The sequence below is a fragment of the Heteronotia binoei genome, chromosome 21 (genome assembly GCF_032191835.1).
Source record: "Heteronotia binoei isolate CCM8104 ecotype False Entrance Well chromosome 21, APGP_CSIRO_Hbin_v1, whole genome shotgun sequence".
NCBI lineage: Eukaryota > Metazoa > Chordata > Lepidosauria > Squamata > Gekkonidae > Heteronotia > Heteronotia binoei.
In genome coordinates this window covers 193264176-193285459 of record NC_083243.1, presented here as the reverse complement: position 1 = coordinate 193285459, position 21284 = coordinate 193264176, and the positions used below count along the sequence as shown (strand labels likewise).

General features: G+C 48.8%; 1 protein-coding gene across 1 annotated transcript in view; it reads left to right on the top strand.

Annotated features, from left to right (window-relative positions):
- SLC12A8 (solute carrier family 12 member 8) overlaps positions 1-21284 on the top strand; it is a 216331-nt gene that overhangs the window by 165985 nt on the left and 29062 nt on the right. Inside the window, exon 13 of the mRNA XM_060262801.1 lies at positions 4547-4664. Within this exon, the coding sequence (XP_060118784.1) occupies positions 4547-4664 (118 nt within the window). The remainder of the gene's footprint in view (positions 1-4546; positions 4665-21284) is intronic.

Sequence of the window (21284 nt, the reverse complement as noted above, 5' to 3'; positions counted from 1 at the left end):
GAGAGTAATGGAATTGAGTTGTCTGGTTGGGGGAGAATCACAAAGCAAACTATTGATGAAGTTAAGTTAGCCTCTTCCATTTCTAAAGACCAACAAGGGCAAATACAAACCATTCTAGCTAAGTTTCAATGTATTTTCTCCAACTTGGCAGGGAAAATAAATTTAGCCCACCACAAGATTGATACGTGGATTCGAGGCCTGTAGCACTTCCACTATACAGAGTGACTGGCCCAAATGCCACATATATGAAGGAGGACATGGAGGAAATGTTGAACCTTGGATTGACTGCACCATCTGAAAGTCCTTGGGGCTTACCTGTGATTCTGGTACCAAAACCAGATAAGACCATGAGGTTTTGTGTAGATTACAGGCATTTAAATAAAGTGACCACACCTGATGTCTACCCAATGCCTAGGGTAGAAAAACTGGTTGAAGCAATTGGGGCTGCTAACTTTATTTCAGCATTAGATTTGACAAAAGGTTATTGGCAAGTTGCCATGGATGCCAAAGACCAACCCAAACCGCTTTTGTTACTAGAGAGGAACTCTTTGAGTTCACTGTCCTAGCTTTTGGTTTGAGGAATGCTCCAGCAATGTTCCAAAATGTTGGCAGAATTATTAGAGTTTGCTCTCGCTTACATTGATAATACTGCAATTTTCAGCCAGACCTGGAAGGAACATTTGCAGCACCTTGCAATTGTGTTCCAAAGAATAAAAGACAGTGATCTCACTGTCAAAGTGTCCAATTATTTTAGGACTACAGAAAATTGCACAAGCTTAATGCAAGAATTGGATTTACTTCAGGACTAATTCAAAAACTATGAAGTACACTTAAAGCACTAAGCCAATAACAAAGCCTCATACCGCTTACAGAAATACAGTACAACAATTTTAAACAATGCAGAATATATAAGTCACATTGGGCGTTTTCGCACTCACCTTCAAGTGGTGCGACCACCCTCCTCACGCCGGCGGATCTGCAGGGATTTCGCACCAGAAGCGCCGGCGCACCCAAAAGAGCCGGCGACTTCCGTCACGAAACCAGCTCAAACGTTTTCCTGCTTCTTGGCGGTTTCCGTTTGAGCTGGTTTCGCAACGGAAGTCGCCGGCTCTTTTGGGTGCACCGGCGCTCCTGGTGCGAAATCCCTGCAGATCCGCCGGCGTGAGGAGGGTGGTCGCACCACTTGAAGGTCAGTGCGAAAACGCCCTTAGAGAGTCTACCAAGATGAACTGCTTCAAAGTAACAATGTTGACACGCAGACCTCTCTGTAGAGAAACAAAGTTATTATGCAAGGAACTCTCAAAACAGCAATGTTGCAGCGTAGTGAAGACTCAGTAATGGAGTGCAGTATGATTGATAACACATTTCCTAGGTAAAATCACGTGTTTCGATGCCAACTTCTTCTGATGTGTTTCGGTGCCAATTTCAAAAATCTGGAACCAATGCCAAAAACACTATGCACGCAGTTAGTCAATTTCTCATTAAGGTATTAGCGGTTCTCCAATGCCATAATGAAAAATTGATCAGAGGAAGTCGGCATTGAAACATGTGATTTTACCTAGGAAACGTGTTGTCAATCATGCTTCACTCCATTATCGAGTCTTCACTACGCTGCAACATTGCTGTTTTGAGAGTTCCTTGCATAATAACTTTGTTTCTCTACAGAGAGGTCTGCATGTCAACATTATTACACTGAATCAGTTCATCTTGGCGGACTCTCTAAGTGACTTACGTTTTCTGCATTGTTTAAAATTGTTGTGTTGTATTTCTGTAAGTGGTATGAGCCTTTGTTATTGGCTTAGTTCTTTAAGTGTACTTCATAGCTTTTGAATTAGTCCTGAAGTAAATCTAATTCTTGCATTAAGCTTGTGCAATTTTCTGTAGACCTAAAAGAATTTTTTGAGAGATTAATTTTGGAACATGGGTATCTCCAGATTTTCAACCATACTGTGTTCTTCCCATTTGGTTTACACAATCTCCAAGTGAGGGCTGGAGATCACTCAGAACTACTCTCCAGATGACAGACCATCAGCTCCCCTGGAGGTGGGTAACAGAGTGAATCCCTTCACTTGGGTGAGTGGGAAGACAGCAAGGCTGGGGGGCATTAACCCAGAGGCCTTTAGTAGTTGTTGGGGAATTTCTAAGGTGTTGCTACAGGCCTCTGAGGGAGAAGCCTGGGGAACAACTGAAGATCACTCAGAATTACAACTGTTATCCAGATGGAAGAGATTAGCTCCCCTTGATCACTTGGGTGGGTGGGAAGACAGCAAGGGTGGGGAGGCACCAACCCAGAGGCCTTTAGTGATACCTTTCCAGGTTGGTGGGAAATTCCTGGAGATTCTGTGGTGGAGTCTGAGGAAGGCATACAATTTAGGGCTTCAGAGTGGAGTCTGCCAGATACAGGTTCTTGCTGTGGAAGCTGACTGGGTGACTTTGGACCAGTCACGGGCTTCCAACGTAGCTTGCCTCATGGGGTTGTTGTTCAGATCAAAGGGGGAGAGGACAATGATGTAAGCTACTTTGACCTTACACACACACACTGTGAAGAAAGACTGTTCTTTTCCAATGTAGAGGCCACAGGGAGGTGGAGGACAATGGAAACCTGAAGTCAGAGGGGCAGGTAAAGAGATGGCTCCACCTGGGGTTGGCTGCTTGCTACTGTTCAGCAGCAGTGGTCCTATGACAGCCATTGTGGCATGGGAGTTAAAGCTTCAGAGTGGGATCTGCCAGACCCAGCTTCTTGCTATGGAAGCTGACTGGGTGATTTTGGACTCCCAGCCTAACCTGCCTCACAAGGTTGTTGTTCAGATCACATGGAGGGAAAGGAGAATGATGTAAACTGCTTTGGTCCCCCCCCCCCATGTGAAAAGACTCATTTTCCTATATAGAGGCTGAAAGGAGGAGGAAGGTGATGGAAACCTGAAGTCGGAGAGGCAGATAAAGGGAAGGAGATAGGGCTGCCAACTCCAGGCTAGAAAATTCCTGGAGATTTAAGGGTTGGGGCCTGGAGAGGGTGGGGTTTGAGGGGGGTGGGACCTCAGACAAGTACAATGTCATCTCCTGGAGAACTACAGTTGCCAATCTCCAGGTGAGAGCTGGAGATCACTCAGTATTACAACTGTTCTCCAGATGGCAGAGATCAGCTGCCCTTGAGGTGGGGAGGGAGTGAATGGGTGGGAAGACAGCAAGGGTGAGGGGCACTCACCCAGAGACTCTTTCTAGAGCCCATTGTATTTTTTTTCCACAATGGGCCTTATTCCTAGTATAGTATAAGATGACACCTCACATGTACCCATTGCTCAGTAAAAGGCTGAAACCTTTCCCCTTGCACAATTGTCCAGAGGGGAGGGACATGTGATGAACGGCAAGGCTTTTGCAAAGGTTTAGCTGCTAGGTCACGTGACTAAGAGCTGTGACATCAAACTGCTTAGAATTCTGAGGAAGAAGCAGTGACACGGTGAGTTCAGAGAGTCGGTCCGAGTGTTCAGACCTGGAGAGCGGATCTCTGAAGAATCAGCCAGTTTGAAGAGAAACTGTTGCTCGAGATCAAATTCTGCTAATGACCCCTTGAGAGAGAGGGCAGTTAAATAAAAGGAGCCTCAAACTGGAAAGCTCCTTGGCTTTAAAAGAGTCACACATACTTCTCAGAGAACGCTTGTGCACAGTTGAGAAAAGACTAGGTGTCTGAAGAGGCTTGCCAAAGGGCCTGGATAGAGACAAGGACAGTCTCATAAGTCAGGGAAAACTGAGATGATTACCTGGAAGTCCAGACTAAGAGAGTCTTAGGAACAACAGGAGATATTAGCGGGAGAAGCTGAATAACTTTGTGTGCTCTCAGAGCCAACAACAAAGTCACTGCATAAGCTATACCAATATAACATCCGCCTAGAGTAAATTAAAGTGAAGTATCTTGAACTAAAACAAATATCCCAACCCGTGTTTGTGTGAATAAATCTATTCTGTTTGCTGTACAAAAGCTGTGTGCCTGAATTTCTGAGGAGAATTTCTGAACTAAAGACATCAAGCCCCCTGAAACAGTGTCAGCTCAAAAGGGGTATAGGCCTGAAGGAGTGTACATTTTAAAATAAAGTTTTGTTTTTATTTTGGCAGTGACGTACCACAAAGATATTCAGTTTTGTTTATTACAGCAGCAATACAGCTGAGGGAAAGAGGGGGGAGAATGTGGATGTCACTGTAAAAAGGTAGCCAGTCAGGAAATCAGACAAAGACTGACCAAGTCTTTAGTCAGGAAATTGTTGTCATACCATGCTTTTTGTGGTCCACTTCAGTGATAGCAGAGCTTTATTCTACAACCATCATGCATTAAGGAAGCTTATTTGATTTAGATTCTGAAAAGTTGCCAAAAGCAGTCTGACAATATAAGGAATTCTCTCCCCTTGTGGAAGCCCAATAATACTTGGCATCTCTCAAGAAACATTCAGGGAAACATTCTGCCAAGAATAGTTTTGATCTAATATATTACTTAAGAGTAGAAACAGTTAAACTGTCACAGAATAATCCTGACTATATTAATCTTTTTGAATAGGCAGTAGGATCCCTTGCCATTATGTTTGTCATTCAGTGGATCTACACCCTTGTCAATTTGGGGCTAGCAACTATTCTGTATTTCTACATTGGACAAGTCAGTCCAGGATTACCACTTGGTAAGTATTTTCAGTTCATGTTATTAGAACTGCTTCGGATTTTATTGAAGTTGACTTAAGTGTTACTAAATCAAAAACATTCTAATTTATATCTTTACACAAGCTGTCCTATCCAAAACTATTTTGGGGAAGGGGCAAATATATTATTTATTTATTTATTATTTGTAAGCATTTATATCCTGCTTTCCCCTCTGGTTCCAGGTGGCTTACAATAACAGTTAAAATGTTTCATTAGAAAACAAACAAAAAAAAAATACACAGGAAACCCCCAAATCTCTTTCCCCTTCCCCTGTTAAAAGATGCCTGACATTCAAACCCCCTCAAAAGCCTCCTGAAGATCTCCAAGGAGGAGGCCCCTCTCACCTTTTCAGGCGATCCATTTCACAGAACTGGAACCGTAATGGAAAAGGCCCAGGCTCTAGTGTATGCTAAACAAGTCGCCCTAAGTGTTAGGATAGCCAATAGATGTCTGCCTGACTACTATAGTCCACAAGGACATATGGAAGGAGACAGTCCTTCAAACATATAGGTCCCAGATTGTGAAGGGCTTCATTACCAGTAACTTGAATTAAACTCAGAAACAGACTGGCAGTCACTGTAGCTGTTTCAAAATTAGCAATATGTGTTCCCATTGGCTAGCCCCAGGCTGCTGCATTCGTGACCAAAGTTTTGCACCAGTTGTAAAATATTGCACAATTAGGATGCTCCTTAGCATTGCAGCTTCCAGAAACATGCAAACAGAACACTTAGACATTAAGACTGCCTTTTTAACCTGGAAGGAATAATTATACATGAAAAGGAAGAATTATACATGAGACAGTCATCAGGGTTTACAGATGAAAAGAATAAACATCTATGTAAACTTCAAAAGGGGCTTTATGGGCTTAAACAAGCTGCAAAAGCATGATTGGATAAGCTGACCAAGATGCTACTCACTGGGCTTCAGAAAAGGCAAAACTGATCCTATGTTTATAGCAGACACAGAGATGGAAGATGGACATTTATTCTGACCCAAGCTGATGATCTGATTATTTGCCATGAAAATAAAAAGCACTGTGCTGAGATTATATCCCAACTAAAGAAGAAAGTAGACATGAAATACTTAGGCAATGCTAACTTTTATTTGGGAATTCTGATTGAATGGGAACCAGATGGAAATTATCTTCTTAGTCAAGAGCAGAAGAAACTGGAACTAATGCAAAGCCAAAGCCTGGAAGGTATTCATCCGATGCCCACACCAGTGTAACCAGGCTTCTACAAATAAAAGGTGCCAGATGAACCACTGCCAGACAGCAATAAGTAGAGAGCTGCCACAGGCAAGCTTCTGTTCTTATTGATGAGAACAAGACCTGACATTGCAACAGCTGTAAGTATATTATTGAGAAGGCTTAGCACACCCTTCGCAGAGGATTGGACTGCAGTTAAAAGGGTGATGAGGAACTTAATGGTACTGCACACTTTAAACTGAGACTGCAAGCAACTAATAATCCCACACTGTTGGGATATGCTGATACAGACTGGACTGGAGAAAGATCAGACTTAAGATCCACTAGTGGTTATGTAACTTTCTGTGAGGGTGGTGCTATAAGTTGGACAAGTTGTAAACAAGAAATTGTGCCCACTCATCTACTGAAGCAGAATTTGTATCCGCTTTGTCAGTACAACTGCTTTACAACTGTAGAGTTGTATAGCCCTCTCTCTTTCAGAAAGGAAGAGTGCACATACAAAGCACACTGGAATTGGGAACTAGTATGTAAAAGTCTTGCAGGGACAAGGATTGTCAAGCGACACTACTGTCCCACTGAGAAAACGATAGTGGACATATTTACTGATCCACAACCAAGAGACAAATACCAAAGCCATGGGACAACCTGAACACTGTGAACCTTGATGGCATAAAGTGTTGAGATGGCGTGCTGGAGTGAGCAACTTGGGGGGGGGGCACTGTATCATTCTAACTCCTTGAATAGGATGCTTCTCTTTGTCTTAACTTAGGAGCTGCCCTTTGACCTCTCCTCTCTCTTTCCCATTGTCCTTTCACTTTCTCTACAAAGCCTTCCATAGAGACACATCTCTCTGCGTATCTCTCCTGGAGGGACAATGCCCTCATACTCTCATACACATGATGTTGGACAAACTGGACATTGTGATAGGGAAAGTCCTCTTCAGATTAGGCTTCATCATTGATCTTCTGTGAAGTCCCACAGGGGACTGTGCATGAGCAGGCCTGCCTTCAGTGGTAATTGCAACTAAAAGCCTCCAAGATGTACTACATACCAGAAACAGATTTGTCCCTCCCAGCAGGACCACATGCACGTGCCCCTCCCCTCAATTCCTCTTTCACTGCTTTAGGAGTAGGCTGAGGTTGCAGAGTCTCCTGCATCTTGGTGAGAAAGTCTGATTGGGACTTCACTCTGCTGTTGAAGATGGCTCAGAAGGACTTGTTTAAGAAGTGCTCATTGTTGAGCAAAAAATGACAGAGATCTATTACCTTTTTGTTTGGGGGAGGGGCACAATGTGACTTTTTGAAAAGTGTGCCAAAAGTTTACCACCAAGGCTTGTGGTGACAGAGCCTCTAAGCTCAAAGCGTCTCTTTGGGAAAAAGTGCTTAAGGCTTCAGAACCTACATTTTCTGTGGCTACTGCTAAGCTGGCTATGACCATCTCATTGGGTTTGACTTGGTTGGTGCCAGTCCTCGGTTCCAACTCTCTGCAGATCCAGCTGGCCTTGCTTCTACCAGCTAAGCTTCTGAACCATCTGCAAAAAAAGCCAAGTCCAAGGGGAAAGACAAGCACATGTCCACCCCACTTCCATGGTCTCTGGCTCACACATCCCTGAACCATTGCTGATTTTTCAAGGTAGCCTGCCTGTTTCACTAAACTCAGGTGCCATGCCTACATCCATTTCCAAAGGCAAGATCAAACCCAAGCTCCCAGCCAGCCAGGCACCATCTGAGGCTGAATGCAAGCAGATGGCTTCATGGTCCCACCACTACCAACTGATATGATAGTCTGCACACCCCTATGGGACATCTCTGAGATACAGAGTCAAGTGGGATGAGTTGGCTCATCTCTCCATGGAGCCAGGAACTTATTTTTATCTGCACCAGTCTTACCCATTCCCATCCTCAACATAGGGCCCATACAGGCCACCTTCCCCTGAGTCAGGCAGGCAGGAAATTGCTACTGAATCTGAGGGCTCTGTATCAGAACTGAGTCCTGATGAACTAGTGGGAAAGCACCCTTCAAAGTCCCTGTTGGAAGATCTTAAAATGACATGCAGATGACATGCATGACCCAATTGCTTGAAACTGAGATTACCATATCCGAATATAAGACCAGGGACAAGACCCTGGCATGGTTGCCTTTCTGATCCTTGCAGAACTTGAGGACATCATCCAGGATGTTGTTTTTTTGCAAAAGTCTTTTTATCTGCTCCTGAAATCTAGGAGGGTGAACACCTCTACCAGGTCAAAAAAGACCCATTCAATTATTTCTCTACTCATCCTCCTCCATCATCCCTGATGACCAAAGAAATGCAGCTCAAGGACTGGCAAACCTATCATGCAGCACCAACAGAAAGGGAAGGACTCAAGCTAAATGTTGTAGGCAGGAAGCCTCTGCCTCACTGCAGTTCAAGATCACGAACTACAAGGTGATTACTGCTGGGCATCAGCTATTTCTATGGGAATGAATTCTTCCTGGAGTTCCAGAGGACAAAAGATCACTGGCCAAAGTTTTGTAAATGAAAGCTTTGGATTTGCCCAAGTAAAAGACCGACATGGACAGACATTCTGCCAATGTAGTGGCTGGAGCAACAGCTACCATCATCACTTTGAGGAGACATGCCTGGTTGAGGTCCACCATATTTCCCAATGACACCAAACAAAGGTGGAGGACTTGCCATTTGAAGGGACAACCCTGTTCTCTTCAAAGACTGACAAAACATTCATGTTAATAAAGAGGGATAAGCAAATCGCTAGGTCCTTGGGTGGCCCCCAAGGGAGCATCTCTCAGTATAAGTAGAAACCTTATTTCTGTCAGCCCTGGAACCATACCAGAGAGAGTACAGATACCCCAGTGAGTCTAGAGCACAGTATCGTCTGTTCAAACTTTATGTTTCCCAGCAGGGCTACCAGAGGCGTAACAGATCCAGCAGGGCCTGGTCCTCAAACAAGTCAGCTCCTTCTAGGGATCTGCCTCATCCCCTAAAGTCCTTCTGACTAGGGACAGTTAGCTTTAGGGAAAGACTTTCCCAGTTTTGAGGCCTGGAAAGCCATTACTGATGACCAGGCTTTGGATTCAGCGGAAGCTCACAGGAGCACAGCTCCTGAACCTTTCTGAGAGTTCCACCTCCTCCTTTCCACCTTGTCCATTGAATAGTAGGTGCAGCTGCATAACAATCCCTAGATGAGCTCCACCACCTATTTTTCGACAAAATGACCCCTGCTGATGACACATGGGTTCTGGCCATTAGTGCTCCAGGATATTGGTTAAAGTGCACTCCTCCACCCCCGTCCTGGTCTAGGATTATAAATCAGGACTCTATAGACATGAGGCACACCCTGGGTGTGGTCCTGGAGAAGGGGGCCATCCAGGAGGCAGCTTCACCCCCTCTCTCAGAAAGTTTTTAATCTGGAATGATTCTGGTGCAGAAAAAGGATGGGGGTCAGACCCATCCTAGATATCAGAAGTTTCAATATGTTCTTACAAGTTTCAGAATTTTGTATGGTGTCCATTGCTTCAGTTTTGCATTTATTATAGCTTGATTCTTGGTTCATTGCCATTGACCTAAAGGACACTTATTTTCACATTTCTGTGCATGAGGAGCCCTGCAAGTTCTTTTGTTTTATGTGTGGACACTCTGTGTTTCAGTATACAGTCCTTCCCTTTGGTTTAGCTACCACCCCAAGGATTTTTTCTAAGTGCATTGCTCCAGTTGTAACCCACCTCCACCTTTTGGGATGTAATATCTGTCCTTAGTGGATGACTGGTTAGTGGTGGTAGACTCCAGTGAAGAGCTGAGAAAACACTGTTCCTTGATCTTGAATCTATGCCTGAAGCTGGGTCTGTTTTTTAATTTGGAGAAACCCAGGTTAATCCCTTCCCAGAGAGTCCAGTTCATAGGTATCATACTGAACTCTGTTAGGCAGGGGGGTCAAACCCGGGGGCCAAATCAAGACCCTGGAGGGCTCCTATCAGGCCCCCGAGCAACCGACTGTTGGCTGTTCCCTTCTCCCTCTCTCTTGCTTCCTTCTGCATAATAGCTTGCTTTGCAAAGCTTACTCAATCACATAGGAGCTACAGAGCAAGACCTCTATTTTCTCCACTGACTGAGGCTCCTCCCTTGGGGAGGAGGGAGAGCTTGCTTTGCCAGGCTCTCTCAATCACACAGCAGAGCTACTGAGCCAAGCCTCCCTCCCTTCTATTGGCCAAGGTTCCTCCCCATCTTGGTCCCCTGGGGAAGGAAGAAAAGAGCCAGTGCTTCATTTGCCCAGTTCCCTAGACCCCATGGGAGAAACATAGAGAAAGCACCTTTAGGACCAACAAGTGCTAATGTTTTAAGTTTTTTAAAAAAATCTTTAATTGTGTTTGTGTCCTTTAAAAAGGTTGTATCTCTGCTACCTAATCTTAAATAGGTACACACATGGCCCAGTCCAACATGGCCCGGCCTGATAAGGTCTCATTTATGTCTAATTCGTCTCTCATAACAAATAAGTTTGACACCCCTGCAGTGTGTTAGGGGTAGGGGCTTTTTACCTACTGAAAGGGTGCAAGCCATCTTTTCCTAAGTGCACCATTTGGTGTACGAGGGCCCTGTGGTATCTTATGCAATTCCACAGTGCCTGTAAGGCAGAGGTTTTCCACCAGGCTTTTGGCTAAGGCAGCAATGGTTTCTTTTCTGGCTGACACCTTCCCTTTTCCACCCCCCCCCCCCAAGATGCCTTGTAAGTCTTCCTCCCCACCCCCAGCAAGATATCCTGGCAGTCTGAGATGAAACAAAAACCTACAGGGTGACATCTGAGTTTTATAGCTTTTGACTAAATTGTGTGCTGTTTTAATCATATATTATTTTTGTAATAGGACGGTCTTCATTGTACATTGACCAGAGCTTGATGTGAGCTGGGTTCGGGTGATTAATTAAATTTAATAAATAACAACTATAAATAACTATTAGTATTGAGGCAAACAGCTTCCAGTTAGTCCAGAACATTCTTTGGCTTCTACACTGCATAACTTCAATTACTGTGGTATTGCTAGGTTATGGGGAATTGATTCTTAAGGATCTACTGCCCTACCATACTCCTCCCCCCATGTAGGTTTTCAGTCCCAGGCAGGTGATTCACCTAATCAGGTGGGCATCTCCCCCAAATTTAACCCAGAGCGACCCTCTGGATCACCATGGCATGACACTATACTTACCACTGATGCCTTGCATCTGGGCTGGGGGGCTCATTACAAAGGCTCCTCAATCAGGGGGACCTCGTCAGCAAAGGTGAGAAAATGTCACATTAATTTGCTGGAACTTAGGGCAGAGCTTAATTCTCTTAGCAGTTTTGCAGACATGCTCTGGAACCATTCTATCCTGCTCCAAACAAACAACTCTGTTACTATGTTTTACATACACGAGCAGAACATGGGCCAAAGACCTCTGTTGAGAAGTGGCCTAGTATGACAGACAGTGCATCCATCCAGGCTATCCCTAACCCAGGGAAGCTGAATGTGGAAGCAGACAAGCTGAGCTGGGCAGAGAATCTGTCACACGAATGGTCACTGAACCTGACTTATCACGAGCCAATGTTGTCTCAGTGGGATGTCCAGGCCATAGACGTAGCAACCTGAGATAATACCAAAGCAGGAAGGTTCTGCTCCTATGCAGGCATGGGCCTCAGGACAATGCCTTCCAACTAGACTGGACAGGGGACCTGTTCTATGCTCTTCTCAGTTTATTAATCAGGGGCCTTGCAAAGGCCAGGCGGGAGGTTATGGATATGATTTTGATTGCCCCCATTTTGGCCCAGGCAGATATGGTTCTAGAGTCTGCTGGAACTTTCTCACATCTCCTTGCCCATGTACAGGAACTTAATCAGCATTGGTTGCATACTGCACCATGACCTGAAGCGACTCAAACTTATGGCATGGAGAGCTGGGGCTCCTCAATCAGGGGGACCTCATCAGCAAAGGCGAGAAAATGTATTTGTAGTTGAAGTAAATAGGGCAGGGGTGTGGAACTCATTTGTTATGAGGGCAGGATCTGACATAAATGGGATTTTATCAAGCCGGGCCACGTGCGTCATAAGATGTAATGCCAAGTAGTGGAAATGTAAACTTTATAAAGGACACAGACAAACCAATTAAAGATATTTTTTTTTACTTCAAATACAAACATGCTTAAAACATTAACACTCTTGCAATATTTTGTTTATTTAACAGTTTTTGATAACTGACACCTTTTGCTCTGAATTATTGCATCACTCTCTGGAGGCAATGTGCTATGGCAAGCTTGAGTATGCTGTTCTGGTTCTTTCAGCTGGAGGTGGCAGAGATAGAACTTGGGACTCTCTGAATGTCAAGCAGAGACTCTTTTAACTGAGCCACCACCCCTTCCCCCCCCCCCCCATTCTAAGGAGCCCAACAACAACAAAATAGACACACACACACACACACACACACACACACACACACACTGTAGCAAGGCAATGGCAGGGAGGAGGCAAGGGGAAGGGGGCAGCCAGTTGCACCCAGGAGAGCCTCTGCATAACAAGCAATGTTACTCTTGCCTTTTGTCTGGGTAAAAGTCGGATCTACACGGATCTTCATGAATTCATATGATTTTTACATTGAAATGAAATCAAACCAGTATTATTCTGTAGATCCTGTCTTAGACTATAGGCAGGACTACAAAAATCATGCCTCCACGAATTCATGGTGCCTCAGCAGTGCAAAAACAGGGTTCCAAAGCACAGATCCTCATGAAATCATATGATTTTTATGGTGAAATGAAATCAAACCACCATCACGTTGTAGATTCTCTCTTCGACTATAGGCAGCACCAGAAAAATCATGCCTCCACGAATTTGTGCTGCCACAGCACTGAAAAAAAACATGTTTCCAAACCATGGATCCTCATGATTTTTGCTTTGGGCCACCCCAAGATCACCAGCCAATCACATATCATGTCCATGGACAGATTTTGCACCACAGAAATCATGGATCCATGGCTTCGTGGCTCTGCCAGGGACCAAAAACTTGGTTATGAACCACAGATCCTCATGGATCCCCATGATTTCTGCTTTGGTTCCCCCAAGTCCTCCATCCAATCACATATCATGTCCATGGGTAGAACTTGCACCACAGAAATCAGATCCACGGCTTCTTGGCAGCACCAGAGACCAAAAACTCGGTTTTGAACCATGGATCCTCATGATTTTTGCTTTGTGTCCTCCGAAGCTCATCATCCAATCACATATCATGTCCATGGGGAGAGTTTGCACCACAGCAATTGTGGATCCATGGCTTCATGGCAGCGCCAGGGACCAAAACCCATTTTTGAACCAGGGATCCTCATGGATCCACGTGATTTCTGCTTTGGATCCCCTGAACCTCACTATCCAATCACATATCATGTCCATGGGTAGCGCTTGCACCACAGTAATCATAGATCCACGGCTTTGTGGCAGCACCAGAGACCAAAAACTTGAACCATGGATCCTCATGGATCTGCATGATTTCTGCTTTGGAACCCCAAGCCCACCATCCAATCACATATCATGTCCATGGGCAGAGTTTGCACCACAGAAATCGTGGATCCACGGCTTCATGGCAGAGCCAGGGACCAAAAACTTGGTTTTGAACCATGGATCCTCTTGGATCCACATGATTTTTGCCTTGGATCCCCCCAAGATTACCATCCAGTCACATATAATGTCCTTGGGCAGAGTTTGCATCACAGAAATCGTGGATCCACAGCTTTTGGCAGCACCATAAACCAAAAACTTGCTTTTGAAACACGGATCCTCTTGGATACACATATTTGCCTTGGATCCTCCCAAGATCACTATCCAGTCACATATCATGTCCATGGGCAGAGTTTTCACCACAGAAATCATCGATGCACGGCTTCGTGGCAGCGCCAGGGACCAAAAACTTAGTTTTGAACCACAGATCCTCATGGATCCCTATGATTTCTGCTTCGGATTCCCCCAAGCCCTCCATCCAATCACATATCATGTCCATGGGCAGAGTTTGCTCCACAGAAATAATGGATCCACGACCTCGTGGCAGTGCCAGAGACCAAAAACTTGGTTTTGGACCACAGATCCTCATGGATCTACATGATTTTTGCCTTGGATTCCCCCAAGATCACCATCACATTCCATGTCCATGGGCAGAGTTTGCACCACAGAAATCATGGATCCACGGCTTCGTGGCAGCGCCAGGGACCAAAAACTTGGTTTTGAACCACAGATCCTCATCGATCCACGTGATTTCTATTTTGGATCCCTCCAAGCTCTCCATCCAATCACATATCATGTCTATGGGCAGAGTTTGCACCCCAGAAATCGCGGATCCACGGCTTTGTGGCAGCGCCAGGGACCAAAAACTTGGTTTTGAACCATGGGTCCTCATGGATCCCCATGATTTCTGCTTTGGATCCCCCGAAGCTCCACTGGAAGAGAGGCATCCAAGGTCACTCCCAAGCTCTTGACTGTTGGTGCTGGTGTTGAGGGTGCCCCATCAAGAGCAGGAAACCTACACTCCAGCTCCAAGCCCAGTCCCCCCAACCACAGAACCTCCACCTTTGAGTGGTTCAGTTTCAACCTACTCTGCTTCAGTGAGCCCACCACGGCCTCCAAACCCACAGCCAAGGATGACGGGATTGAGGCCAATTGGTCACCAAACAGCAAATACAGCTGAGTGTCATCTGCATAGTGATGACACCCTAGCCCCAAACGCCATACCAGCTGGGCAAGGGGAGAGGAGTGCCCCTTGAGGAACCCAACAAACCAGGGGGTGTCATGAGGACACATCCTCTCCTTGCACCACCCTTTGTCCTCATCTGTGGAGAAAAGAGGAGAGCCAATGTAAGGCCAAGCCACGTATTCCCATGTCATCAAGGCGGTGAGTCAACAGATCATAGTCGGCTGTATCAAACGCTGCTGTGAGAGCAAATAATAACAGCAGTGCCAACCCGCCTTGATCCAGCTGCATTCGGAGGTCATCTGATTAGAGCAACCAGAACAATCTCAGTCCTGTGGCCAAGGTGGAAACCCAACTGGAATGGATCTAGCTCCGATGTATCCTCCAGGAAGCCCTGGAGCTGCTCAGCTACTGCTCTCTCAATTACCTTTTCCAGAAACGATAGATTTGATACTGAGCAGTAACTGGCCAGATATTAAACATTAACTAATTAACAACCTTAAACAATATAACAATTAAAACATTTTAAAAACAATTTGGTGCTAATAATACATTCCAGTAATTTCAGTAATTTTATTGGTTCTAGACCAGTTTTCCAGCCTGTCAAGGTCATCCTGTATCCCGTTTCTGTCTTCTAATGTATTTGCAACCCCTCCCAATTTAGTATCATCGGCAAATTTAATACGCATTCCCTCAATTCCTTCATCCAAATCATTTATAAAGATGTTGAACAAAACAGGTCCCAGGACAGATCCTTGAGGCACTCCCCTTGTCACTCCTCTACAAGAGGATGAGGAACCATTCACAAGCACTTTTTGGGTGCAATCTGTCAACCAGTTACAGATCCACCTAAAGGTAAACCATATTTTACCAACTTATCAACATGGATAGCATGTGGAAGCTTATCAAAAGCCTTTCTGAAATCAAGATAAACTATGTCTACAGCATTCCCCTGAACCAGCAAGGTAGTCACTTTCTCAGCAAAGGAGATCAGTTTAGTCTGACATGACTTGTTCTTGAGAAACTCATGCTGGCTCTTAGTATTCACAGCCATCCTTTCTTAATGTTCCAGGACTTACTGAAAATTTGTTCTAAAACCTTTCCAGGTATTGACGTCAAGCTGACGGGTCGGTAGGTACTTGGATCCTCCTATTTCCTCTTCCTGTAGATGGAGACAACATTTGCTTGCCTCCAATCTTCTGGCACCTCTCCAAGAATTCTCAAAAATAATAGCCTGAGGCTCAGAAATTACATCCACAAGCTCTTTTAGAACACTTGGATGCAGTTCATCTGGCCCTGAGGACTTAGTTTCATTTAAAGAAACGAGGTGTTCATGTACTACCCCTATGCTGATCCTAGGTTGGAACTTCATGCCCTCATTATATGTTCTGTTTTTGCCATGTTGAGCACTGTTTCCCTCAGAAGAGAAGATTGAGGAAAAGTAGGAATTGAGCAATTCTGCCCTCTCTTCATCACCTGTTACAATTTAACTTTCCTGCCCTCGCAATGGGCCTACCACGTCCTTGGTCTTTTTCTTACTGTGTGTAACGTACTCAAACAGGAGACGCAAGTCGGGCAACATTCTTTATTGAGAGCACGTTGCAAGAGAGAGAACATGCGGGCCGGGCCCCGCTTATATACAAAACCCCGGTTCAGCCTAGTGGACAGGTCAGGCCAATAGTGGCCTGTTGAACTTCCCGCCGCTGCTGGTGATGGGCGGGGCTCGTCGTGCCTTGCGCTGGGCGTCCAGCCACCTGGTCGCCGTCGCGCAAGGCCTGACGCGCTGCCGATACACTACACCCCTCCCCTCCTAGTGAATGCACATAGTCTTGAAGATAAGCTGGGGGTCGCCGTTCCCTGGTGGACCGGCGTAGGGTTTCCGGGGGGGGACCCTGGCTGTCGGTGGTTCCGTTGGCGGTGGTGTCAGCCGCGGCTGCTGGTCTGATTCTGCCGGTCTATCGGTCGCTGCCGGCCCGGCCGCTTCCGGTGTCGGGATATTTGGTGGGGGGGATGCGTCCTCCGGTTGAGCCCTGGGCGGCTCCTCCCTGGGTTTCCCTTCTTCCCACCCCACTGGTTCCTCCGGTATTGTGCGGCGGCGTATTTGGTCAATGTGCCGCCTTACTACCTGGCCCCCCTCTGTGGATATGTCGTAGTGGCGGGAACCCGTGACCCTCAGTACTCGTCCCGCCACCCACTCGGGGCCCCTGGCGTAGTTTCGTGTGTACACCGGATCGCCCGCAAAGAACCCCCGGGCTGCATCCCTGACCTCGGGGTCCCCGCGAATGTCTGAAGCCCTGTCTGGGTGCAGCCTGTCGAGTCGTGTAATGAGCTTGCGCCCCATTAGGAGTTCTGCGGGACTCACCCCGGTGGCGGGGTTGAGAATCACCCGGTTGTCGAATAGGAAGGCCGCTAGCCGGTGTTCCCAATCTCCCTGCACTATCCGGCTTAAGGCCTCCTTTGTAGTGCGCACCATGCGCTCGGCTTGGCCGTTGGTGGCCGGATGGAACGGGGCGGACCGTATGTGTTTGATGAGGTACCTCTGGAGGAACGCCTGGAATTCCCCCGAGGTAAACGCCGCCCCGTTATCCGAGACGATGGTGTCCGGGATGCCGTGGGTGCATAATGCCCTGCGTAGGGCCCGGATGGCAGAGGCTGAGGATGTGGATGCTACGGGAAAAACCTCCAGCCATTTAGTGTAGGCGTCCACGATAATCAGGAAGATTTGCCCCTGAAAGGGCCCGGCGAAATCGAGGTGAAGCCTCGACCACGGCTTCCTGGAGGGTTCCCAACATGTGGCGGGCGCGCTAGGCGGATCGGGCCTCGACTCTTGGCAGGCCTGGCACCCCCGCACCCAGCTCTCGATTTCCCCGTCCATCCCCGGCCACCATACGTAGCTTCTGGCCAGGGCCTTCATGCGAACTATGCCGGGGTGGGTCTCATGTAAGGACTCTAGTACCCGCTTTTGTAACGGGGGCGGCACCACCACCCTGCTTCCCCATAAGAGGCACCCTTTGTGGGCTGTCAGTTCCTCCCTCCTGGTCTTGTAGGGTTTGAATTCCTCCCCCATGTTCCCCTCCGGCCACCCCTTCACCACCCAGTCGAGCACCCGTGCCAGTATCTTGTGTTTCTGAGTGGCCTTGGCGACCTCCGCCGCGTGTAGGGGTTGTTCCGGGAGGCTTTCCATTAGCATGATATGGTGCGCGGGGGCTGGGTCTGGACCCTCCTCGGGTAGCGGCAACCTACTGAGGGCGTCTGCGTGGCCCATGGATTTGCCCGCCCGGTGGACCAGAGTGTACATGTAGGAGTTCAGGAACTGGTTCCACCTCAGTACCCTCTGGGACAGGATTTGGGGGGTTTGGCGGTCCAGCGCTAGAAGACCCAAGAGCGGTTTGTGGTCGGTGGCGATCGTAAACCTACGCCCATAAAGATAATCATTGAACTTGTGGACCCCCGCTACTATGGCCATCGCCTCCTTATCGATCTGCGCGTAATTTCGCTCAGCCTGCGTGAGGGTGCGAGAGTAATATGCTACTGGCACCTCCCTCCCGTCCGGGAGTTGGTGCCCGAGGACGGCGCCCACCCCGTATGGCGATGCGTCGCAAGCCAGTATGACTGGGAGGTTCTCGTCAAAGTGGTGGAGCACCGCATTGGAGACCAGCGTGTCCTTCACCACCTGAAATGCGGCGGCTTGGCGTTTGCCCCAGACCCAAGGGGCGTTTTTGTCTAGCAGCCTGTGTAGGGGTTCCGCCAGGGCTGCCTTGTGTGGGAGGAACGTGTGGTAAAAATTTAATAGGCCCAAGAAGCTTTGGAGTTCGGCCTTGCATTTTGGGGCTGGGGCCTGAACAATGGCTCGTGTTTTCTCCTCCGTTGGGTGGATCCCAGCTGCGTCTACAGTGAACCCCAGGAACTCCACTCGCGGGACGCCCAGTAAGCACTTTTCCCGCTTGACCTTGAGCCCCGCTGACTGGAACCGACGGAGTACTTCTCGGAGGCAGTTGTTGAATTCCTCTGGGTCCGGGGCGGCGATTAGAACATCGTCAAAAAACGGTTGGACTCCGGGGATTCCTTTAAGGAGGGCATCCATTATGCTTTGGAAAATCCCCGGAGCCACGCTCACCCCGAACTGTAGCCTCCGCACCCTGAAAGCCCCCCTGTGCGTAACTATGGTTTGGGCCTCTGCCGTTTTTTCGTCTACCGGGAGCTGTTGATAGGCCTGTGCCAGGTCCAGCTTCCCAAAGATTTTAGACCCGGCTAGGGCCGCCAGGACGTGGCTTACTACCGGGACTGGGTACGGATTGTCTTGAAGTGCCCTGTTTATGGTGCATTTGTAGTCGGCGCATATGCGCACCTCTCCGTTGGGCTTAACCGGTGTGACTATTGGGGTCTCCCACGTGGCGTACTCTACTGGCTCCAGTACCCCCTGGGCCGTTAATCGGTCCAGTTCTGCCTCAATCTTAGGCTTGAGCGCGAACAGCACCCGCCTGGCCTTGAGCCTAATGGGTCGGACTGTGGGGTCCAGCGGTAGGGAGATGGCCGGCCCCTTGTAAGTGCCCAGGGACCCATCGAACACATCGGGGAACTCTCGGCATACGTCCCCGACCCCGCTGGTGGATAGGATTTGCCCCACCCCCTCCAACCGTATTCCCAGGGGTTTAAACCATGCCAGCCCCAACAGGGTGGTTAGCTGGCGCTTGACCACCAAAATGTCCAACCGCCCCTTGAAGGACCCCCGCTCTACATTCACCCGGGCCCACCCCGCGGTCTGGACCGGGTTCTTCTGGAAGTCTCTTAGAACAAAGTCCGCTGGTCTTGTCTGAAACCACCTCCCGGGGCACAGGTCTCTCAGGGTCTCCTCCGATATAATCGAAATGGAGGAACCCGAGTCCACCTCCATTTTGCATGGAGCGCCCTCGATGCGGACCGCCATTTTGATTTTGTTAGGGACGCATGGGGGCAAGTTCAGTACCTGTAGGGAGGTGGATGCGGTGGAGTGGTATTCTGCCGACTCTTGGTGTGTGGCTGGCCTTTGACGGCCCGTTCTGGCCCGGCAGGCCCTCGCGATGTGCCCGGTCTTTCCGCAGCTCCGGCAGTCCCAGGTCCTGTATTGGCAGTCCCGCCTGTTGTGGGGGCCCCCGCAACTGGCGCACTTGGGGGCAGGCGGCCTTTCCGCCGATGGGGGCCGTTCGGCCGCTTGGGGGCGCTGCGAAGCTCCGTTGGGCGGGCCGGCTGGTGGCCGGCGCAGCTGGTGGGCTTCTCCCTCCTCTGGACGATCCTGGTCCAGGTCCTCGTGGTGCACGGCGTCAGGCCGACCCCTGGGAAAGGTCTTCGAGGTCCGCTCGAACGCCACAGCCTCGCTGAAGGCGCTCTGTAGGGTGAGCTCTTCCTTGGCGAAGAGCTTCTGTTGGAGCCTCTCGTCGCGGAGACCCCACGTGAAGCGATCGGCCAGGGTCTCCTCCAGCTGGGGGAAGTTGCAGTTCCCGGCGATCTTGCAGAGAGCCGCCAGGTAGTCGGCGGCCGATTCCCCCACTGCCTGGTCCCTTCTGTGGAACAGGAACCGACGGGCCACCCGCGAAGGCTGTGGCAAGAAATGGCCGGTGAGGAGCCTGATGATCTCCTCGTAGGACTTCTCCGTGAGGCGGACGGGAGCCGAGAGACCCTTGGCGATCTCGAACGTGGCTGGCCCGCAGACGCTTAGGAGAACGTCCCTCTTCGTGCCGGCGTCGGTGATCTTGTTGGCCCTGAGGTAGAACTCGACCCGCTCCGCGTAGGACTCCCAGCCCTCGGGATTGGCGGGGTCGAATGTCTCGATGTAGCCGGTGGTCCCGCTCTGGGTGGCCATGGCGGCGGTGGTGGTCGGTGGTTGCCCTCGATCTCCGTAGTAGCCGATGAGGCTAGGATCCCATCCTCGTCGCCAGTGTAATGTACTCAAACAGGAGACGCAAGTCGGGCAACATTCTTTATTGAGAGCACGTTGCAAGAGAGAGAACATGCGGGCCGGGCCCCGCTTATATACAAAACCCCGGTTCAGCCTACTGGACAGGTCAGGCCAATAGTGGCCTGTTGAACTTTCCGCCGCTGCTGGTGATGGGCGGGGCTCGTCGTGCCTTGCGCTGGGCGTCCAGCCACCTGGTCGCCGTCGCGCAAGGCCTGACGCGCTGCCGATACACTACACCGTGAACATGAGAAAAGGCTCCTTTTATGTTGTTTTTAGCATCTTTGGCCAGTCTAAGCTCATACTGAGCTTTTGTCATGGGTGCTGGGGACCCTGCAGAAGAAACCGAGCCTGCAGAGCCTGCAGAAGGAACGGTGCCCCTGCCACCTGCACCAGTGCCCCTGCCTCCTGCTAAAGAAGATCCAAGCCCCCCTGCCTCGCCCTCTCTGGTGGGTCGTGTGCGTGACCGCCTTCGTCAGGACCTCAGGGATCGGAGGAGGGCGGCACGCTCACAAGCAAGACGCTCCCTGAGCCCTGAGTGGTGAAAGGATTCTGGCCCTTCTAAGTGTGAGGATGCTTAAGTTTCGGCAGGATCCTGGCTCCTGCTCTGAGACAGCAATTAGCCCAAATGAGCAACAGGCAGCAGAGGGCTATATAGCTGTGGGCTTTGGGAGGAGGCTTTGTGGAAGCAACTAGTCACATACCTGACATCCTAGCATCCACTCCGGCTCTTGACTTTGGCTTTTGGATTCCTGACTTTGGCTTGGA